Here is a 17,536-nt window from a genome sequence, read left to right on the forward strand (position 1 = left end):
GCGGTGTTGGTATTCATTCACGTTTATGACTATCTGCTTCTTGGCGTTTTTGTGTGAAAACTCATTTCGCAGTGTGAAATGTTTTATAGGTGTGATTACAAGGCTCATTGATCAAATCCTTAATATTTTATCCACCATAATCTGAAAGGCAAAACATTTGTTACTTTATCAACACAACTGTTTCAGATTTTTATGAGTTCTCAGTGATCTGAGTGAAGTGTTATGTGGAGGAAGTGTTTGTGTTTGCTGTAATAAGTTTTTTTTTTTTTTTTTTATGTTAAATCTAAATTGAAAAAGAAGCCCCACGAATGGCAGAGTGGCCTGAAGAATACAGAGACCCTGCTGTAATTAAAGGGACACAAGTTTGATCTTGACAACACACAGTGTGTCCATTCATTTCTTTGTTGCAGTCAAAGCAACACAGATCTTTGTAAATTCCTTTAGGCTCCATTGAAAAGCTCCAGCTTGATCTTCAGAAGCTTCCCTCTCTACAATTTGTCAACATCACTAACTACTTTTTGTGTGATTGTTGATTAATAAGAGCTCTAGATGTCTTGAGCATCGTCTTATATAGATTTCTCTGTGATTTAACTTGGTACTGTTAGCACCATTTTGGTACTTTTGAAGACATTTCTTTTGAATTACTTTTTAAAATTAAAATATTTGAAATGAAACTGTGGATTTGACTAATGATTGTCAGCACAACACGAGTGTATGATGGGGTTTTACCACATAGGGAGAGTCAACAAAAATATGTTATTGCCTTGTATTTTACAATGTGGGGAAGATCCAGTGTTTATCCCCACTAGGAACTACAAGTCAGGCTAATTTGGCTCCTACTGCTTTGATTTGGACCACCCCTATTTATCTCCCCAACTTTATGGAATCACAATATTAAATCAGTGAACTACCCCTTTTCTGCTAATGCAGTCTGAATCTTTAGTTAGTGAAGTTCATTTACGCCCAAAGTCACAAGCTTGTCTCAAAATTTTACAATCAGAGAGTCAGAAAAGTAGAAACAGAGGTGAGCTAGCTCTTTAGGGGCAGACATACTAGATGGAAGTGGCAGTAGAAATTATAGTTGTATTAAGTATTTATAGTAGTAATTATAATTGACATCTGAGGAAAGAAATATATATCTATTATATAAAAATATATATTTTTCACCTACACTCTTAGTATTTAGTGTAAATTCAAGAAAGACACTCAAAGTAGTGTGTTTGTAGTCTAATGTGTGTTTCTCACTGCACTGTTTCTGTGTGCAGATCATCCAGGACCGCGTGTTGGAGCACGGCTCGCGGAGCAGCCTGATGTGGAACAGTCACCCTGGGGGACTCTTCGCCCTGCCACAGTACTCTGGATACCTGGGAGACTTCCCCTTCTACTACGCCACACTTGGTCAGTAACACACACACACACACACACACACACACAAACACAGAAGCAGAGGCGCATCAAAAACTGTACAAAGTGCTGTTACATAACAGCGATCACGCCTCTACTCACCTGTGTGGCGCTGAACTGATCCGTAAAGGTTGGTCAGAAAAGTTCCTTGTCACTCCGGCACCAACTATTTTGTCACAATTTTTGTACAAGCGAGGACTTTAGATAGATTTTTGGTCCGGCTGCAGCTGTGGATGTGAACCTTGTCTGAACAGCAGAAATATGGCCTTCAGCACTGATCTACTGCCCTCCTCCAATGGCCGTGTCTAGCAGCAAGTGGAGTGGAGGAATGGGCCTTTGACGGATGTTTGTATTAGTCCTGCTGACACACCAGCCCGTCCATCATTGGTTTTTGAGTCAGCATTGCTGCTGCTGCTGCTGCTGCTTTCGCTACGGCGAGGCCAATTCCTCCCGCTATGGTTCAGCAGCACCGAGTTTCCCCCCGCCACATATCTGTGACCCCGGGAGCCGCTCCATCCCTCACTTCTTCACTCCATCATCATCCAGCTCTGCCACAAACATCCACACACACGTACATCCACAGACAAGCGATGGTACGAACGCACAAGTTCAGTTGATGGAGCTCCCGGGGTGGAGAGCTGATATTAAAATGTATGAACACAGTGACAGGCATGGATTACAGCGCCTGCGAGTTTATTTGTTGGCAAAGAGGAAGCAATTAAAACATGGATGGGTTCTTAGGAGACAAGGTGGCTTGTCGCTGATGGAAAACAGAGTAAAATCAAAGAAGGAGATTTTGTTTCCAAGTGACAAATCTTGTTGTTGTCTGAGAGCCAATAACAACACACACACACACACACACACACAGACCTCTGTGGGGGTCCTTTCTGTAATGTTGTCAGACACTTCGAAGAACAATCTGAGCCTGTCAGTGGTAAAAACAAGCACTTTAAGTGGATGTACTTTGATGATTTCAGTTGCACCAAAGAGTTGCATTGTAACCATTGTAGTTTATTTGCAGCTGCCGGCTGAGACTTTCTCCTTGACCAATTCCAAAACATTTTGGATGTACCAGTCATTCCAAACCCAAATTATGTGAAAATAGGACCCAGATTTAAAGATACCAGAGTTATGCTTTAAATCAATGCCAATGAATCATCTATCACTGCAGTTTACTGCTCTGCAATGCTTTGCTGCATATCTGCCAAGACACCTATAGAGATGCACACTCTGTGGCAAAAAGTATGTGGACACAGGAAGATCTTATCCGTGCATAATGTTTGGACATCTTATTCTGCCGCCACGGACATGAATATGCTGTTATAATGGCCTTCACTCTTCTGGAAAAGCTTTCCAAAAGAATTTAGAGCCTGGCTGCAGGGATTTGCTCCCATTCAGCCACAAGAGCATGAGTGAGGTCGGCCTGGCTATTATCCCTGGGGTGTTGGGTGAGGTTGAGGTCAGGGCTCGGTGCAGGCCAGTCAATTTCCTCCAAAACCAAACCAAGAGAAGACAGAGGGGGAGTCACGCACCAAATTGGTTTGAAATTGCTGGTCTGAAATATCATTGTTGTGTTGTTGCTATGAAACTTTCCTTAACTGAAACTAAACCACAACAACCACAGACTAACAGGGCACAAATATAGGTGAGCATGTCCACATACTTTTGTACATCTTAGATAATCAGTGTCATTGCGGACACTAGATCAAAAATCCATCCTAAGCTAGTAAGATGTGTAATGTGCCGATACAGGATGCAATAAAAAGCCACAGAGAATCAGGAGCTAAAAGAAGAAAACAGCATGCACATTCAACATTTAAAATATGCTGCATGACACTAATTCTGCCCCAGGTTTTGTTCAAAGTTTCATGGAAATCTGTTTATGGGCTTGTTACAAATTTACATCCCAGGTGTTTGAAAACTCTGCACACTCCTAACTTTTTCATTACAAATCACAAGGATGGTTTACCAGGCTTTAAGACTGCATAGATTCCTCCTCATAAAAGTTGCTCAGTGGCAGAGAGGAGCCTCCCGTAATGCTATCGCTGCTGCGCCATGCTTTGTTGGTTTGGGTTAGATTAGATTTAAATTAGGAAAAGTTGAACGTCCTCTATGATCCGTCTTGCTCAATATCTTATTTCCTGCTCATTTTCAGCCTCGATTACTCTATTCCAACATCAAGTCAGACTGAATTTAAAGTCACATCAGCACTTAGTCATCTGTACATTGGCTTCCAGATACAGCTGAAGAGTTTCTAAAATGAAATATTCAGTGATCAAGAGATTTGGCATTTTCAAAACACATTAACATTGCTGAATATTTTAAGACTGGCTTGAAAACTTACATCCCTGACAATTATATCATCTATATTTTTGAACTGCTGACAGACTCGTTTCAAGTAACATCTTTCACTGAAAATAGTTGTTTGGGAATGAGAGCCGTCACTTCTCTTCTGGCTTTCTTCTCTTCAAAGAGCCTGAAATTGCATTGATGGCTGGCACTCGGCTCACAGTGTTCCAGCCAGCTTTGTTGTTTTGGATTTTTTTTCTTTGTAAATTTATGAGTGACCATCTTTCCGTTGTGTTTCAGGTATCAAACCGTACCCCAAGTTCACAGCGGTCATCCACGCCGTCTCCCCTCTGGTGTCCCAGTCTCAGCCCATACTCAAGCTCCTGGTAGCCGTGGCCAAGTCCCAGTACTGTGCACAGGTACAGGATTTATTCATTTATATATATGTGTGTGTGGGTGTGCGTGTGTGTGTGTGTGTGGGTGTGTGTGTGTGTGTGTGTGTGTGTGTGTGTTTAATGCAGCATCCCCAGAATCCTCCACTGATCAGCACCTCGTGACTCCCCAAATTGCGCCACATTATGTCTCATGTCGCTGCGATTGCATTTTCCAACCAGAGAAACAACCACACTCCTCTTGTATCCCTGTGTGTGTGTGTGTGTGTGTGTGTGTGTGTGTGTGTGTGTGTGTGTGTGTGTGTGTGTGTGTGTGTGTGTGTGTGTGTGTGTGTGTGTGTGTGTGTGTGTGTGTGTGTGTGTTAACTCCGGTGGATTGAATTAGAGCAGCATTTTTAGCGGTGCTACATCTGTCTCCATGGCAGCGAAACCCCCTTCAGCACAGCTGGAGACAGCATGTATTGATTCCCCTGCTTGCTCCTTACCAGCACGGGAAATGAAATGGAATTTGCTCCCCAATGGCTGGTTTTCGTGTGTGTGAGTGTGTATGTGTGTGTGTCTTTGTTTGTTTGTTCGGCCAGCAGAGTGTATGAGTAAGCTAGTTTGTATTTTGTGTGGGAGGAACTTGTTTCCGTGTGAGTGCATGAATGTGCAGCTCTGTGAGTGTGTGTTATGTGTATGCGTGGAACTGGCAGTGGAATATACACTATGAATGCATATTTACATGGACGGGATGTATGTACATGTGTATATTTCATACCTGTATGTATTTTGTTGTCTGTATTTGTGTACATACCAAACTGAGTGGTTCACACGTTGACTATCTGCATGTCTGTGTTTGTGTGGATTGGTATTGTTTGAAATTCTTCCATGATATCACAGACTGGTTCCAGTCCTGATACCAAAATAATACTTATATTACCATGTTGCAATAACTTATCTTAAACCTAAGTATAAGCATATTGTTTTACAAGAAGCCACATTTCCAAATGTTAAAGAGATACTGGATATTACATTTCCCAGGGTGCAACTTTCTCAGACTTGAAGAAGCTTCTTCAGAGCCATTATACAACGAGTAGTGCTTTTCATGACCTTTTAAACTGACTCTAAGTTGTAAGGTTGTAAAATTAAATGTTGGCACAAACACTAGCAGCATTACAAGAACGTTGCCTAAATAAAGCGTTTTGTAAATTTGAACAGAGTTATTGGTCTTGACAGTTTATTCTTGACAAAAACATTCTCTGCTAAAGATCCACATACTCAATATGGTGACGTGCTCAAAAGCTCTAGAACAAGTGAGTAAGGGGACCTTGAGTGGAGATTGTTTTGCTAAGTGCTGTTTCAAGGTCAACGATGAATTGTCAAGCATAACTACTCAGCCAGCACGGATGAGAACATCTACAATTTCATGACAACTGAGCAAACTTCACCCCCTGATGAAGACCCCTGTGACATTGTCGAAAGCTGTAGTGATTAAGTGGCCCTTGAGTGGAGATTTTACTTAAACTGGTAAGATTAAATTCATCATTTAAAGTCACAATTGTCGCATAAAAAAATAGGTTGAGTACGGATCTGAGCAGGCAACCGACTCCGACTGTTAGCACAGCGGATTTGAGCTACATTTCAGCAAAAAAAAAAAAGTATCGAGGTTCGATATCCAGCGTGGTAAAACCCAAAACACACATCCCATCATCAGCACACCTTCAGCCGACCATTCTCAGAAACATTCTCCCTCAAGAGCAGCTTGAATGAGCAAACTCTGCCTCCTTTTTAATTTTTATGGAGGTGCTTTTGTGCTTGTGTTCTTTAGGCTGTGCATGCAGAGTGGAGAGCCAGGTACACAGCCGGGATGTTTTGTTTTTTTGGGTTTTTTTTTTTTTCTCCCACTCTCAGTGCACAGAGAAGAGGTGAGAGAGTGGGCTGCTGCTGGGCTGCGAGCAGACGAGGAAAGGGATATAAATAAATGAATGGAGGGGAGAGAATGGAAGAACACAGAGGGTGGAGGAGGCTAAATTGGACACAAGAAAGCTTCTTGCGTTCTGACACACTGGCCTCCTGCTGTGTGTGTGTGTGTGTGTGTGTGCGCGCTCGTGTGCGAATGTGAGCATGAAGCGTTTCTGTCACTCGTCCTACAAATACACCAACAATTTTTTCACCATTTTCCACCAGTTATCCACACACACACACACACACACACACACACACACACACACACACACACACACACACAAGCGTGCAGGCAGACGTGCACAATGCCACCATCAGCACCCTGAGAGGGCGGGTGAGCTGACAGAGACACCATCTGTCTTTCTAATCAAACAGGAATAGAGCGCTGTAAGAGTGGATTAACGCCTTTCTCAGCTGCGTGTGTGTGTGTGTGTGCAGAGAACCAGGCCGTATACCTGTTGTTATCTTACACTGACAAACACCGAGATTCAGCCTCATGAATGATGATTGTTTTGTTTTTTATCTGCATTGGCTTATAATGATGAGATAATTTCGCCATTCATCAAACAGCTGCACGTCATTTGTCTTTTCTTTTTTCACTCCACGAACACACAGCTGCTGCAGTCACAAGGCAACACCTTAACACAGACATCCGAATGGCTCCCAGCTCATAATTTGGCAGGTCCAGTCTGGACGCACAGGCCCAGAGGGGAACCGCTGCTCCGTGTGACGTAGTTAATGTCAGGATAATGTGAAACTTTATTGATCCCTGCAGGGAAATTCTTGCGATTCGCCCCCATCAGGGACGTCTGAGCACAGTGTCGGCTACAGCCCTGCACAGTGGCACCGGGATGGATTAATTTACTCACTCGTTCAAGGACATTTCAGCATGGCAGATGCTAGCTGACGCACAGCCACTGAATACTACAACCGAATAGATGCTGATGATGTGTTCCTGTTACTTTCCACATCACTAATTGGGTATTCATTTCAAGCACAGGCAAACCAATTTCAAGTGATTAAAATATGTTAATAATGGTTGATTTTGTGCTCTGCTCAGCCTGAGTTTGATTTTGTCTCAACTTCTGGGAAGACCGACTTAACCACACCTATTAAGTATAAACTACAAAAGCGTATTATTAACTTTACCCTTCTTTGAGGTTTATTCTGTTTTTCCTGATAATAACAAAATTAAGTTTACTGGAAAATGCCAGCATGCGCACTAAAATTGCTCACAACTGTCCCACAATGCTGTGCACAACAGAAATAGAGGAACTGGAAGTGTCAGCATGGCAGATGGTGATGCTAGTGTACAGCTCCAGGCAAAGCTCAGAAAGCTGCAAACTAATAAATCATGAAAGTACTTTTTTTTTTTTTTTTTACCGGCTATTTGTAAAGTTTTCAGTTGGTTCATGAAGTTTCCAGTTGATTTACAATCTGTCTCCGCATCATTCACATTGTTTCCTGTTGGTTTGAGCTGCACAATAACTGCACAAATATTACATGAGCACATACTGTACACTTTATAGTATTATATAGCATCTTGTGTATGAGCTACGTAAATATAGATATGTATTGTTCTTGCATTACTTTGAAGAGACGGTTAGACCTATTATCAGAATGTATCTGATAAGAACTACTAGCAGTGGACGTGCTAGTAGTGACTTTATCCGGTAACATAACCTGTAAACCTACAAGCTAATACGGATAGCTAAAAAAATGCAACCTCTTGGTGTCAGAAATAATGCTCAGCTATTACTGTAGCTAGTAAGCTAGTTAGCCACTCTGCTGATAATCTGCACTATGGTAAACACACTGTTTAGTCCGGTCCTTACCCTTTGTATTTAGCGTTTTTGGTTTTGAAAGGCTAAAACGACACCAGTCTCAAAACGCAAACTCCAAAACTATACAGACCCGCTGTGTCAAATTATGGTTGCCAAGCTGCAATTGGAAAATTGCCTTTTGCCTGAGGGGTTTAGCGTCATATTGTGTCACCAAGTAGTTCCACATCCAATTTAAGATGCATGAGAAGAACAGGCTGAGACATAAGACTGTAACTGTGTGTGTGAGGGCAGACCGGAGTCGTGTCGTGTGTGTGTGTACATGTGTATGTTCCTCATCAAAAATTAATGAGGTCTGGCATGGAGGCGCAGTGAATAGGGAGGAGTAACTCCATGTGGCATTTCTTTGTTGGCCGACCTGCAGGTCACTGAACAGTAGTCCAAGTCATATAAAACATGATGTGACCGTGGCTTGAAAAATGAGTACTTCATGTAAAACATCTGACTGGAGGTGGAGCATGACGTCATGCTGACTGGCAAATGTGTTCAGCGGCATGTGGTGGCCGGAAATGAAACCTGACTGTGTGATGTGATTGGTCAGGGTCTGAATTGTGCAAACTGTTGTGGAGCCATAATTGGAAGTATTTTATCACTCTGGTTGCCCTTCTGGCTCTTTAACGTTCACTCAGCCCTTGATAAGGTGACATTTACCAGCCGCAGGTCACGTAAATGTCACATGTACGGCAGGTTGATTCAGCAAGCTGGGAAGTGTGCTGGGAGTTATTTTGTTTAGAGAAAATCAAATTGGATACAATGCAGTTATTTGATGTAGGTAATGAGATATTTCTTCTTTCTTTCAGATCATTGTCCTGTGGAACTGCGACAAGCCTCTCCCTGCAAAGCACCGCTGGCCCGCCACCTCGGTGCCCGTCATCGTCATCGAGGGAGAGAATAAGGTGAGCTTGAACACAACCTCCTCCTCTCAGTTACAGCAAAGGTGTGATCGCTATAATTTCTAATTACAAAGCTCATCTTATGCTCTGTCCCAAACTGTAAAGCTACTGTACCTCGGCACATTTTATTCAGCCTGAGAGTTTCTGGGAGTTAATGGGTTTCGATTTGTGCTGCACTGATTCAATTAAAGGACAGTTTGTGTGGTTTTAATTAAAGCGCAGTAATGGGAATAATATACATCAGGGGGGAGAAAGCGTTGCTGAGAGGCTAATGCATATTGTTAGGAAAGATAAGGAGGCAATATAGTGCATATGCACGGCAGCATTTATTTATTCTTAATCTATTTATCGCAGTTTGTTCTGTACTTTAATCACAATATATGATTAACTGAAGAAAGTGTCAACATTTCTCTGGAGAAATAAGTTACAGTTATATGCTCTACAAATATACACAGGAAATGCATACCTAGAAAACAAGTACTGATTTAATTATGTCATCCCTGCAGCCATGTAAAAGCCATAATTACAAAATATATATTTACACTTATGTTCTTTTTGGAACGCAACTAGAAAGTAGCGATGAGGAGCCGTGATTTTCGAATATTTGAGTAGTCTTGAAAAATGACTGAAATGATTAAGCAATTATTTAAAATGGTTGCTGATTAATTTTGTGTTAATTGACTAATTGATTGATCGCCTATTTGTTTCAGCTCTAATGTTGTTATTACCCCTGAACAAATCTTCTCACAAAGCATTTTCAGGTACACAAAAAGGAAAAGGTTTAACTGTGACTCAGAGCATTAAAGATAACGTTTTAGGTATTTCTCAGCATGTCAGTTTAGATATCTCAGTTTTTTTTCCCTCTATTCATTTGACTGACAGTGTCATAAGAGACACAATTTCTCTATGCTATTTTATTTGTAAGTGAACTCTCCAGACAGACATAACCCAGAGCCGTGAGCCGTGAGCCAGGAGCGTGCCTCCATGGCATTTATTATGACAACCTTATTAGGCTTTCACGCTGCTCTGTTGAAATGGGTAGCTGTGTCTATCTTGACCTCCCCGTGACCTGAAAGTCAAAGGTCAGCTGTGGTCATACAGGTGATATTTGCCACTAAACACTGATCCGAGCTTGGTTTTACGATTCCTCACGTTTATGGTTGTTTTTCAAGAAAAGGAAACAGGATCTGGTTGCTCGTCTGTATTCCGAGACGCATCCGACACTGTCCTCTCTCCCCTCCCGTGAGCACCAAACTTCACCTGCCAGTCAGAGGAAGTGGTTTTCACATCAGTGTCAGTCACCCGGCGGTAGGCTGGGGTTATGGTTTACTTCTCCCTGTGGCTCTGAGTGGTTTCTCCCAAGCTGTCAATCACAGCAGGAGCGCTCTGTGTGTAGCTCAGCGGCCGTGAAAAACGAGCAGAACAGGCTTAGTGTACTGGCATCTCGTGCTTGTGTGTGTGCGTGTGTGCGTGTGTGCGTGTGTGTGTGTGTGTGCACGCCAGTCAGCCTGTGGTTTGTTGTGGTTGTGGCGGGCTCTGTGTTTACCGTGGCGAGCCAAGCTGTGTTCCTCCACCCCACAGAGGAGAGAGAGAACATTTTTTGTGCCTTTTTCCCTGCCACTTAACTCCTTGTCCCCTTTCTGTTTCATCCTCTTCTTCACTCCCAGATCCTTTTTCCCCCTCTTCATCACTTCTCCTCATCTTATTTCTCTCTATCACTTCACCTTCTCTTTTCTCCTCTTTATTTGCTTTTTTTCCAAATACTATCCTCAGGACCATATCCAGAATTTGAGTTTCCCAGTGCACCAGCCTTCAGCTGAGTTTTAAAATAATCTAGATTTCCTTGACCGCTGCCAAGGAAAAAAGAAAAAAATCCTATATGTATTTATTTATTTATTGTTGACCTAAAATAATAATAGTCTAAAGAGTTTAAAAAATACTAGACTTCACCTACTAAAACCCATCATGTATAAGTTTTTAACTGTATATCAAACCCCAAATTCCCAGGAAAAAAGCGAGAGGAGGATTTGTGCTCGCAAGTTTCTGAATACCAAAAATAAACACGATATACAACATGCAGTTTTCATCCACTGTCACAGCATCATAAAACAAGTTGTGGCAAGCTGCTTTAGAAACTGAGAAAGTGAGAATGAGACCCAGGTTTAAAAAAAAAAAAAGTCACTCCTTTGTACAACATCTTGCTGCCATGAATTCTCACGAATGCCCCACATATGCATTCATTTGCAGCTGAAAATAGTCCCTGACAAAAGCAGTACTTTCTCCAGTTTTAGTGAAGCTTGCTAAACACCACACTGTTTTAGGAAATTACTAAGCATTTTTGAAAATGAAATGATGTGTTTGTGATCTGATTTTAAAGTTTTTTAGGTGGCACAGACATGGTAGCCATGTTAGCTTTGCTCCCATCACAGGATTTGTTGACAATAAGGAAAACAACAATCTTATCCTATAACAATTTTCCCTGTTTTCCTCCCTCCGTCCATCCCTCTTCATCCTCTCTGGCATGGTGGCCAAAAAGCTGGTTTATGACTGTTGATTTAAGCCGTGTGAGAATCCCAGCAGCACATAATATGGTTTACACACACTGGCACTGGTGGTCCTCTTCGCTCTTTCCTCCGTTTCTCTGTCTCCTCGGCAGCTGTCCTTTTAGGTAGGAGGTGAAGTGCTAGAGGCAGATTCTTACTGTAAGAGCTGACATTCCTGGAGAGCATCAGGAAGCCCCAGGCTAATATGTCGCACCTCTAACCTTACAAACCATCTGGGGCTTGGAAATACCAGCCTCTCATCCCTTCTTTCTCTTTTTGCTGTTTGTCTTGCTGTCACTCTCCCCTCTCCCGTCTTGTTCTCTCTCCCGCTCTCCTTCACTGCTATTCCCTCTGACATGTTCTGCCGGAGAACAAGTTGAAAACACGTAGCGCAGAGATGGGATTGTTTTGTTTTTCTCCTCATGCCCGCAGGAAATGACAGCAGTAATGATGACACGAGAAATGAGAGGGAGGCGCCGCCTCTCCTCCATCCTCTCCACTCTCATTTTCTCCCTCCTTCTCTGCGTCTGTAAATACAACTGTCACTCAAACACATCGCCTCTTCCACCCCGTTAGAATATGAGCGGCAGTCAAAACTTTCAGCTGCTGTTGTCGCCCCTGGAGGGGTTTTCTGAGAGAGGAGAAGTAGATGGCACTTGACCGCTGACATCAGCCCTGACAGACCTGTCAAGGCTCAGCTGTGTGAGGTGGTGGGAAATAGGGAGACAAACATGTGAAACTAAGAAGTGGAAGTCCATGTTTTATACTTTACTTTTTGCTGTATAAATAGTGCACCAGCAGATATGAAAAAATTGTACATTATACACATTTAAGCCCCCAAAACTGAATTAAAATCAATTGTATTGCCTATTGACAGACATTTTAACAACTACGTATGTACGTTCAATCTGCCTTTTTCTTCATTTTCTTTACTGCTCATCACCAATTTCAACCATGCGTAAATCATTTTATAATGAACACATACAAACCAGGAACAGGTGTAACAGTATGAGTTAAAGAATGAAATCGACCAAAAGCCTTGAAAAGTATTGAGATGTTGTTAACACAGTGCTGGCAGAGATTGTTGGCCATGGAACTGGCTAGAAAAAAAAAATCAAGCAAGTGCAGAGGTCTTTTGGCAAAAATAGGAGTTGTGGCACTAGAAAGTTTTTCTTTTTTTAATATTAGCTCAAGCTTTGTGAAGTTTTGCTGCTTTTCTCCAGTTCACATCATTGTAAACCTCCAACCATGTACCATGTAACACTCTTAGTTTGTTAGAAATGCAGAGTTCTCTCATTGACCCTCATGGCTTCTCGTATCAAACACAAATAGTCAATTATAAATCTATGAATTATTTTTAAGCAGCTATTGAAGATGTACTTGTTTCACTGCGATGGTCATTTTTCAATATTTTCGGACATTTTATACAGTGAACAGTTGGTCAGAAAAAGGCTGCACAGCTTGACAGTGAAGCCACGTATTCTTGCACTTTCCTCGGTGTTAGATGCTGGACTCGGGTGTAGGAGTGATGAAGACCTGTTGAGAGTGAGGTCACTGCAGGAGCACAGCAGGCAGACAATGGCAGGTGTTTACAAAGAAAAGAGGTCAACATAGACTATTCTTAAATGTAAATGTAATGGATTTTCAGTGCAGGTGGTGAAAAAAGTATTCTTGCAGATGCCTGACCTTTGGAGCTGTGCTGAATAACTGAATAACAGGCTTCCCAGGCTGTTGGGGGGGGGGGGGGGGGAGTGTGTGTGTGTAAGAGGCACCTGGGGTGAAGCCTATAAATTTCGACCTGTAAGGAACAGGGCCACCGCTTCTCTCACGACTGCCATTCTTTTTTTCATACACATGTATTTAATTTAACTGCATTCTCCACTTCACGTTGCTCTTCGTGAACCCATTACAGTTCACATCGTTACAGTGTAACATGACAAAACGTAGTTTCCCAAGCAAAAACAATCATTTCCACCATTCACGTAGGTTGTTATTCTTATATACAAATAAAAAGAAATCTCTTCCGAATCTCTTCAGCCGGCTGCTTATTAGCTTTAATAATTGCACCATTAGTTTGGTTTCTAAATAGACCAGCTGATGGGAGACTAATCCACATTTAGCATAATGCTAACAACATATCAATATAATGGGTAATCCCATTGGAAAAATAACATCACTAGTGAGAGTTAGTATTGTATTACCAAACTGAAAAGAAACACTAGGCATGCATACAAAAATCCAGGTTAGGTTTCAGGCCTAGTGAAAATGCTCAGTAGTGTTCATCCCATCATGCCTCTGGACTAGTTGGGCTGGTGAATATTACAGCGGTGATGTAATGGCTTACAAATACACAATGCAAAGTGTAATAACTGGTCATGTTTATAGCTGGAGGTGTCCTGCCAGCAGACGTCTCTTTTACGGTCTTGGACAGTCAGTCTGTGAAAAATTCAAAGCAAGGGCCTCACCTCCAAAGCTGTGTCCAGTTATCTGTAATGCATCCCTGTTTTTTTCTCGCGCTGTCTTTACCGTCTCACTTCTGCCACCAGCAGCTCCACAGACTTCTCCATTTTCTCCGCCCGTTCGCGCAGTTAGAAAATGTCGGAGAAAAGCAGCCGCACAGGACCCCCACAGGCATGAATCAAGCATTAGCAGTGGCATTCTGACTATACTGTGTATCTGGATGTGATTGTGTTTCTGCCATTAAAGCTATGCATTCGTGAGCTGTTTCTTGTTTGTGTGGGAGGTTGTTTGAGTTCGAGCACACATCCAGTTTACAATATGCGCACTCTTCCTCAACAAGAAGCTGCTGTTTTCTCATCCGAGCGCCTTTCATCACAGCAATAGACCAAAGACTTCCCGTCTAAATATCCTCAAGATGTTGATCTTACCATCCACCCACCAGGCCCTGGCCGCCGCCATCACTCTCTCTGCTTCCAGTAAATATCCAAGGACCGTCGTGTATTATACACTTTTATTTCATTCACCATTAAATATCCATATTCAGTTTTCAGCAGTGGTGGAGAGGTACATTTGTTCCATATGTAGGACACATTACTCACGCTGGATATGTATGGCTGCATTTATGTGTTATTGATTTAAAAGAGAAAGACAACCCTGCAGCAGTAATGGAAACTTGTATCAGCACTATATCACTGTTGAAAACAATGGGGAGCAGCATGCCGTAAAGCGAAGGATATTGGCTTTTCTCTTCTTCTCTGGGTGCTGTTGTTTGTTGATGTCATGGCTCTTGGTTTCCCCTGAATCCCATGAATTTCTAAAGAATCATTAAAAATGTATACTGTCGATATTGGAGGCAAAAATAGTTTTTATTCTAAAATGTATCTCAAGGTGAAGCTCTAGATTTACCAATGGATCTGATGGTGACTGAAAGACTCGGCTGTCTCACTGTAATCAATATTTTTATATTGGATGGATTGCACGACTACTTGAATGCGAAAGGGGTTGCATGTGTTGATGAACTCATAAGGAATTGTCACCAGACTCAGCTCTACAGGGAGCCCTTACATTTTTCAGCTCATTGTTTTGGTCTTCAGCCCCACAATGTTGCTGTTTTCATTTACTCACAGCGCTCAAACATATTTGCGCACTAAAGGCTGTAAGTTTCAGCAAAAGAAGCTCTAAAAACTGACATAGTGGAGCGTTTAGCAGCTTAAGAGTTTGAGTTAGAGACCAAAAACAAAGAATGAATATTGGACCCTACTCCATATTAATGCTACCTCTATGTTGTTCTATGTTAATGATGTTCTACGTATGATCTATGCAAATAGGCAACTGTTTGCCAACAAGTTAGTCGTATCAACATTACATTTTAGCATGTCAGTGTTTACAGGGTTTACAGCTTCTTTCTGCTGCCTCCAAGTGGCCAAAAAAAACCCCTAATTATGGCATGTTTTAAGATAACTGTGTTGTATACTTGTGATGGTTTGGGTATTTGGTAAGGTTACATGGAAGGATTTATTTCAAAGTTAGGCCCATTCTGCTAAAAGTTGCAAATGCATCTGTTCCCAGATGTCATATAAAGCAGCCCGCATTTGGAACAAAAGCCTAAAAAAAGAACCTGCAATGATTTAGGAAGGCATGGCACCAGTAACGTTTCCATGGAAACACTAAGTGGAAGCTGTCATTGTTAGTTTGCAAAAAAGGACGACATGTACAAAATGTGCTCTGACCATAAAGGGTTTTACTTCGTTTACTCTTTACTGACTTTTACGGACATTTTCCACAACTTTTTCCAGGCAGCCAAACGCTCACAAGCGAATGCCGTTTGAAGTGGAGAATCCAGCTCCTCTCCCTTAACGATGTGGTTTTAACGCTTTACGCTCTGTGTTCCCCCTCTGCAGGTGATGAGCAGTCGTTTCCTGCCCTACGAGACCATAGTGACCGATGCTGTCCTCAGCCTGGATGAAGACACAGTGTTGTCCACCACGGAGGTATCTGTGATAGAATAAAGCACAACAGAATAGAAAACTCTCCTTTCTTTCCTCCTCTTCCGTCTCAATAGGCTGCTCCTCTTGAGACCCAACAAAGTTGCAAACTCTCTCTGTGTCCCAAATGCAACTCTCTGATTGAATTTTCTGTAAATTTTTTATCTCTTTCTGTTTGTCCCTGGTGCTTTCGAGTTATCGCTCTGCAGCTCGATTCTTAAATGACTAAAACTACTCTAACTTTTACTCCCAGTGCCTGACTTTTTCCCTCTTCTCATCTGCCATTTTTTTCTCTGCCTCTACTTCCTTCTCCCTCCCTCCTTTTCTTTTCCATCTTCCATCTCATGTTTTGGCACTTTCAATCACACTGTACCTCCTGTATTCCCTATTTGTGGGCACATGCTGCCAGGACTGTTCCTGTTTTTTTTTCCTGGGTACATGTTTTGGCACAGCACCATGGGAAGCCAGATGCTGCTTTGAACAGCGTTGAATTAGATCTCATAAAGGCTGTTTGTGCGGAGGACCAAGATGGCAAGGCAGAGCTGGCACTGAAGGGAAAATCCAGCCCCAAAAACTGAATCGACAAGTGTTTGTGCCATGAAGACAGTTGGACCACAAACACAAACAATTCCCAAACTTTTAGGACCCAGAGAGCAGCAACGCCCGTGCACGTCAAACAAGAAATTCAGGCAAAAAATTACCATCACAGATTTCTGAACAGCTTCCACATCGATCCGCCACTGCCATCATATTAAACCTTTAACTTCACAGTAAAAAAGCGTTTTGCCGCCCCGCGGCTTTCTTCGCCTTTAAGTGAAGATGGTTTGATGTAGAGTTGCCCTTCGCAATAAAATAGAAACTAACATCCCGTTCCACTGAATAATTTTCCATGTGTTCTTGTGGTTCAACATGCAGATTTTTTTCCCAGCAATTCTTTCTTTGATGTGACTCATGTTGGTTCCACCATCAAAATATTTTTTTTTTTTCCTTTTCAACTATATTCTTGTTCAACTCCTTTTCTCTTGCATTGAAGGCAAGAGCAGGAGACAGTCAGAGCTTCTCTTCCTTCGGGACGTGTTTGCATGCACACATTCCGGCAGGAGGAGAAGATACAATTATGTTTATTGTGTTTTATGGTGGATTTTGACACGAGCATTCATTAATATCATCGCTCTCTCAGTGTAGTATGGTGTGGTAATATGTGGTGTAATGTAGAGCGAGCTGTTTGAGGAGCCGCCGAGGCCTTTTTGATGTTTTCTTTCTAATTATTTGATTGAACGCTTTGATCGCCGCCACAGAAGTTGGCTGCAGGCAGCTGCTTAGGAAAGACTGCTTTGTGTTTGATGAGGTTTTGCCTCTGTTGTGTTTTCACTACAGCATGTTTGAGTGTGAATTTCCTTTGTTAATTTTCCCTGTAGTCTCTGCCTCTCTTCTTTCTTACACTGAATATACTGTAAGTAGACACTGTTCTCCGGCTTTGGAACAATGAATCTCAACTAAATTTAACTTTTTCAACAAATATTTCAGGCTTTAAGTGTAAAAAAAAAAAAAAGGTAAATGAATAAATGCCAGCGAATGGGTACTTGAGTTCATCTGACTGTCTACCTGATGATATAAAAAAAACTATCTAAGATCTAAAAAGATGAATCAATTGGAGGACAAACACCATCTAAAGGGATTTTGCAATGAGCATTTATTGCAATTAAGCATGAATAAACTAGTCCCAACAGCATGAATAAACTAGTCCCAACTTATAAAGGGTTACTTATGAGAAAGGCTTAT

General features: G+C 41.9%; 1 protein-coding gene across 1 annotated transcript in view; it reads left to right on the forward strand.

Moving 5' to 3' along the window:
* The window catches only part of ext1b (exostosin glycosyltransferase 1b), a 109,044-nt gene that overhangs the window by 86,366 nt on the left and 5,142 nt on the right, over nucleotides 1-17,536 (forward strand). The window contains exons 6-9 of the mRNA XM_070846128.1: nucleotides 1,266-1,398; nucleotides 3,994-4,112; nucleotides 8,674-8,769; nucleotides 15,671-15,760. Of these exons, the coding sequence (XP_070702229.1) occupies nucleotides 1,266-1,398; nucleotides 3,994-4,112; nucleotides 8,674-8,769; nucleotides 15,671-15,760 (438 nt within the window). The remainder of the gene's footprint in view (nucleotides 1-1,265; nucleotides 1,399-3,993; nucleotides 4,113-8,673; nucleotides 8,770-15,670; nucleotides 15,761-17,536) is intronic.

The sequence above is a fragment of the Pempheris klunzingeri genome, chromosome 16 (genome assembly GCF_042242105.1).
Source record: "Pempheris klunzingeri isolate RE-2024b chromosome 16, fPemKlu1.hap1, whole genome shotgun sequence".
Classification (NCBI taxonomy): Eukaryota; Metazoa; Chordata; class Actinopteri; order Acropomatiformes; family Pempheridae; genus Pempheris; species Pempheris klunzingeri.